General features: G+C 37.4%; 1 protein-coding gene across 1 annotated transcript; it reads right to left on the bottom strand.

The window, feature by feature from the left end:
• Positions 1-390: 390 nt before the first annotated feature.
• Positions 391-5,370, bottom strand: LOC121406389. Its single transcript, XM_041597428.1, has 4 exons — positions 5,076-5,370; positions 3,072-3,135; positions 1,746-2,051; positions 391-685 (listed from the first exon to the last, which is right to left on the bottom strand). Exons 1-4 carry the CDS (start codon positions 5,085-5,087, stop codon positions 606-608), a joined length of 462 nt encoding a protein of 153 aa, XP_041453362.1. The 5' UTR covers positions 5,088-5,370; the 3' UTR covers positions 391-605.
• Positions 5,371-5,972: the final 602 nt, after the last annotated feature.

Here is a 5,972-nt window from a genome sequence, read left to right as displayed (position 1 = left end):
TTGCATGGAATCACACAGGGTTTCCTCATGCAAGGCATTTTGAGGAACTGATGGTAGGGCAGATAGACTTGAAACGTCTCTTCGTTTGTTTTTTTTTACTTTTGTTTTCATTTTGTATCAAATCTACAACTCTAATGTCATCAATGTCAGAACATCTAAACATTCTTAAAAAATAGTTTGGCAAAAAATGCCCAACTTTTAACCAACCCTAGGCATCATACTGTCCAAAAAACAGTACAAGTGGTTAAAATCTGTCCAAATTGGGTGATAAAAACTAATACTTGGGTAATAAATTTGCTCAATTGGATAATTATTACCCAGAATATATATTTTCTTCTTTACCAACATACATTACCCAACACAGTGGACAGTAACGGCCCAACATTTAAGTGTGAAGAGTAATCAAATTGAGTAAAGTTACCACTGTTTTGTGTATTGACCAATCATATCCAATTATATCAAAGTCTATCAATTACGTCATACTCGTAGATGATACCAAAGCAATGAAGGCATATACACTCCGGCGGTTGCCATTGCAACGGATACCACCAACATCACGGGTTGCGCATAGATCGTCTGCGCACCGAGATTAGTCCAGTGAGTTCTTACCAAGACAGCTGAAACCCCAGCCAATCGTATGCTGACGATGTGTTCATTGAGGGTGTAAATGGCGATAGGACAATATCTGTTGGGTAAAATAATGACAAAAGCATTATATTCAATTAAAGATTTTATTATACAACACACAGATGGAACCGACTCTCCACCGACATGATGGATCACTTATGATCGGTCGATTTCGAGTTGGTTCATATAGGTATGACGGTAGCACAATTAGGGGATAACGATGACTGGTTATGTGTTTGGTCTGCTATAAAAATGAAATCTTCACTCTTATCATTGGATTTTAAATATTTATGATAATAATAAATCATCATCATCATTGTATGTACCGCTTTTTGCAAATGCCACTAAGCGATAAAGAGAAAGGAAATATGACTGAAAAAGACCTAAAAATATTTTGCACTACAAAATGTATCAAATACTAATATTACAAATAAAACTAACCTCCCACACCAGATCATGACAAATACATGTCCGAGTGAAATCTTCTCTTTAACTTGTCCAAACTAATTTGCAGGGAAAAAAAATCCATCAACTTTCTGCCCTAACCCCGTTTTTCATTTTGTCTGTCTCCTTGGCCTGTTTGCTATACACGTCATTTTTTCATTGCTTTTAGCTCGTGTATTCTGTGTGTGTGCATTTGAGTTTTGTCAGACGTTTATCAATCAGATATTATGATTATTTACGTCTGGACCGACATTTAACGTCACCATCCGAAAGACGTGACCAGGGCTCGAACCTCTGCATCAATTTGTAACTTCCCCACATAGCTTGGATTACAGGTGCACACCACAACGCCCAGTTGTGTACTGTTTCGGGCTGTGTACTGTTTCGGGCTGTCGACTTTTAAACCATTTTAATTCAAAACGTCCTCGATTGTCGGTTAATTGGACGACTCGTGTGTGTATTCGGGGTAAACCCTAATGGAGTACAGTCGATGTTACAGTCACATTGGTTAAACAGATCCAGACCGATCAAAGCTATTACGTTATTACCAATGACATATCATCGATCGGTTTGTAGTCGTTGGTGTGACTGTAAAATGACCCACTTCATTTCCAGAGGGAGTCAGCAACACTGCAAAGTATTTACACCCTCTACGTTCGTAGTTTCCCACTTACTGTTACAGTAGTCGACCTTCTTCGGGTCGTGACGATCGCAGACCTTGTTCATGCAGTCACAACTTCCGGTGATCTGGTGTACCCTCATACCCTCTGAGTAACAAAGTTCACCGGTCTGAGACAGCTTCAGGTACTCCTCGACCAGGTCTCGGTTGTACCCCTGCAGGTACACGTTCTCGGCGTAATCGTGCATCTCGTCAATCACCTTGTTGTTGCAGGAGTTGTGGCCGTTCTTGGCGAGTTCAAGTTGGTAGGGGGCACAGACGGCGCGGAGGTGAAATGTTACACCCCTGTCGGGATTCAGACCTATAGAGGTGGGTCAAGAACAGGTGTTAATTGTCAATGTATAGGCCTAGACCAGATTTTCGATGCAACATTGTTCATCATCATCATTATTTTCATCATTTTCATTACCACCATCTTCTTTCTTTCTTTCTTCTTCTTCTTCATCATCACCATCATCATATGCACCATCATATTATCATCATTATCAGCAGCAGCAGCGCCATCATTATCATCCCCCACCAAAAAAAGAAGTAAATTGTGCGCAAGATCTTTTCCTTTTTTTAAATATATTTTGAAATAAAATGCAATCTTGGTTATTTGCCCCCATCGAGACCCTCGCATAGATAATCCATGGATAGGTCCTTGGTTAATCCAATCCATGGATAGGTCCATGGTTGATCCAATCCAATCCAAAGGCGCCTTTTTCCTTTCAGTTACAAAGCGCTGCGCCGATACAAAATTCCATGTTTGGGCTACCATAAACAATAATAAAATACCTCAGGATGATCAACCTAGTTCATGCAATCCATCCAGTATGTTTTGAATAGTTGTGCAATCTTGCAAAGTCTAAGTAGATCCTAAATTGTCCCTGAAAGTTTGAAATAACATTTCACCTACACATGAAAAAACGGTAACTTGCCAATCCGTCTAATGCCAACTCGTCCACTCATCAAATAGTCTACTTTCATTTAGTCTAATGCCATTCCGTCCATGAACATTCCGTCTAACAACCGTTTGGTCCAATAACCATTTAGTCCAATCATCACTTCGTCTACAATCACCGTTTCGTCTATGACCATTTCGTCTCATATTACCAGTTGGTCTAATGTCCATTTCATTGTCATTCATTTTGCACAACTAACACTCAGTCGAATTGGACCAAAGGCTATATGGACTAAATGGCTATTGGACCAACTGGTTATTAGACAAATGGCAATTAGACCATGTGTATTGTAGACGAACTGATGGTAGGCTAAATGATAGTAGACGAGTTGGCAATTGGACGAATTGGCATCAGACCAATTAGAAAAAACAACTTACCCTGTGCGTTGATCGTATGCCACATTGTAGCAATGCTCAGTACTGCTTGGAGGGTGCATTTGATCTATTAAATAAAGACATACATGTACATGTTAGTTTAAAAGAGATATAATTTTTCATTTTTTAGGCATAACAAAAAACTGGGAGTGGTCAAATGCCAAAATCTTACGATGTCAAAAGGCATATTTTGGTCTGTAGGTGATATTGTTCTATTTTTTTTCTGAGAACATAATACTTATAGAAAACTATGCTTGAAGTTACATGCGGTCAGTACTTAGAATTAGATTAGGAAATTAGTGTCTAGGAAATTCAATCGCTTTAAAACTGTAACGTTCACTTTCTATCACTTGGGCTGGAAAGTTCGTTAACATTTCCCCTATGGTATCCCGACCCGTTGATCAATTGATTTTAACTAGGATTTTTAATCAATAAGACTGGGATACAATTAATTTTTGCAAAATCATATGTTTTTATGGTCTTTTAGCTTAATATGTCTCTCGTTTCAAATTCAGATAAGGTTGTGGTTTCGATTATGCTATATTCATTGGCGGCGGAAGCAAACAAAATTAGGGGGGGTCTACCTGAAATTTTGTGATGGACACATGTAAAAAAAATTGACAAGCAAAAAAAGGTCATCAACCTAAATTTTGGGGGACAAGAGACATTTTAAGGGGGTTCACCAGAATTTAGGGGGGACGCAGGAAACAAAATTGACAAGCAAAAGTCAAAACAAAAAAAGTTATCAACTAAAAATCTAGGGGGACCGTCCCCCACCTAAAAGTTTCGGGGGATCTATCCCCCCACCCCCGCTTCCGCCGCCTATGTATATATTGGATTTTATTGCGATAAAACTATCAAAATACGATCACAAGCAGTCAAAGACTAAAATGAGTGACTGTTTACAAGTCATGTTCAAATAGAAACACACAAAAATATAAAGATAAATATTCAAATTCAATGGAGATTCATACAGATGAAAAAGAATTGTATCATAAGTAAATTCCAAAAAATCATTACATAATTACTACAAGGTGTCACCAATGAAGAATAGGGGAGTAAAAGATTAGGAAGAAAGAGGAGAGAGGAGAGGAAAAGGGTGAGAAAAGGGAAAGAAATAGGATAAGACAAAAGAAAAGGGAAAGCAAGAGGTGGAAACTGGAAAGAGAATAAGAGGCAAACTTAAGAATAAAAACTCATTATACAATATTAGACATTTCACAATGGTCACTAAAGTGTAAGTTCAAGTAGTAATTGAAGCAAGCACAAAAAAAGGGAAAGAAGAGATAAGGATACAGATTTTAACCTCGTCATTATCACCATTTTTTTATTGTCATGCAAGAAGTGTAAGTACTATGTTGATTCATATTATTATTAATTCGAATATGTCTCGATGAATCATGTCTGATGACATAGAGTCTCCTGCCGAGTTATTCATTGAATGATCCATGTTGCGAGAGAACCCCGCCTAACCCTCTGCATGAGCCACCAATATGGAGGAAGAAAACAAGGTTTCCCCTATAATATTTTTTTTTCATTTTCTTCGTTACATTTTTAGGGAAACATATCTATAATAATACCAATATCTCACACTTATGAATTTTAAGGTTTTTGGGGAGGATATTTATTTACAATTTTCGTAGTGATAACCTGTTTATGTGCTGACATTGACAAAGGACAAGAACCATTTTCAAACCCTGGATATGTCCTAATTGAATTGATTATCGCCTAATGTCGTTGGACGGAAATTGTTAAACGGGGATATACGTATTGACTTTCGGTAGGTCTACTCATGGACCTAATAGAGTAGAGGAAGGGGTAGTTCAAGAAAATGACAAGCAATAAAAAAAGAAGGGTTATCACCCGCAAAAGGCGACATTTTTTTTCTTGTCGTTCAGAATCTTTGACAAGGAACGAGGGGGGGGGGGTCTATGGCGCACCCCCCCCCCCCCGACCCCATGCTGTGTGACAAAACAACATTATAAATTTCAGATTTTGTCTACTTACCTTCAAATTCATTTCGAAAATTCCAGCTTTTTATACTCCTGGTCGCACTCGAAATAAAGTGAAGATGATCTGACCGATAGTGTACTCCTGTTTATATGTTGTAAAAAGTATTCCCGTTTCACTAAACCATAACGCAATTATAATGAGCTGATATAATTTTCGTAAAAATTTAAATTTGTTGAGAAGTATTGAGTGAGACTCGGTTGAGGATTTTTCTGCCAGGCATGGACAATAGAACTGCTGATTGTATTTCTGAGTCCAGCTTAAATATGAACGATGTTTTTCTCCCTTGGATCAACGATTGATTCTTTTGAACAATCAACGTTTGTTTAATCAATTTGTACAACCATATATATATATTCCGGAAGGGGATTATAACTGGGGCGCCCCTTTTGATGTGAACTGCCAAATTTCTCGCGCGCAGTATCCAACCCATTGTGAATGTGTCCTGTCTGTAATTATCATTATCATTAATTGTTGTCCGTGTCAAGAAAAAATAAACAGTTGTTTCTGACTCATCCCACTAATCACACTGTTATAGGAGAAAATGACCGTTGGGGACACCGAACAATGAACTGAGTCATAAATGAATTTAATTGAGATTTTATTTCTCCAAAAACAATATTATTATATCAAACAAGCAAAGCGCATGGGGTAATGATCTATCGGAAAGAAAGAAGAAAGTTTAAAAATGTTGACGTTTTGGATAATTTAAAAGGAATTATTGAAAATATATAAAAACCATTCACTGGCCACCATTTGTTGAAATTATATAAATAATTCACCCGTGCTGTATATGTTGTTATATTATGTTTAAATTATTAAAATATTTTATATTTTACTCTGAGAATAAGTAAAGTCATTTTTATTTTCACATGGGATGGATATGGAATCCTC

Source organism: Lytechinus variegatus, chromosome 19 (genome assembly GCF_018143015.1).
Source record: "Lytechinus variegatus isolate NC3 chromosome 19, Lvar_3.0, whole genome shotgun sequence".
Lineage (NCBI taxonomy): Eukaryota > Metazoa > Echinodermata > Echinoidea > Temnopleuroida > Toxopneustidae > Lytechinus > Lytechinus variegatus.
This window is presented reverse-complemented; position numbering and strand designations above follow the sequence as displayed.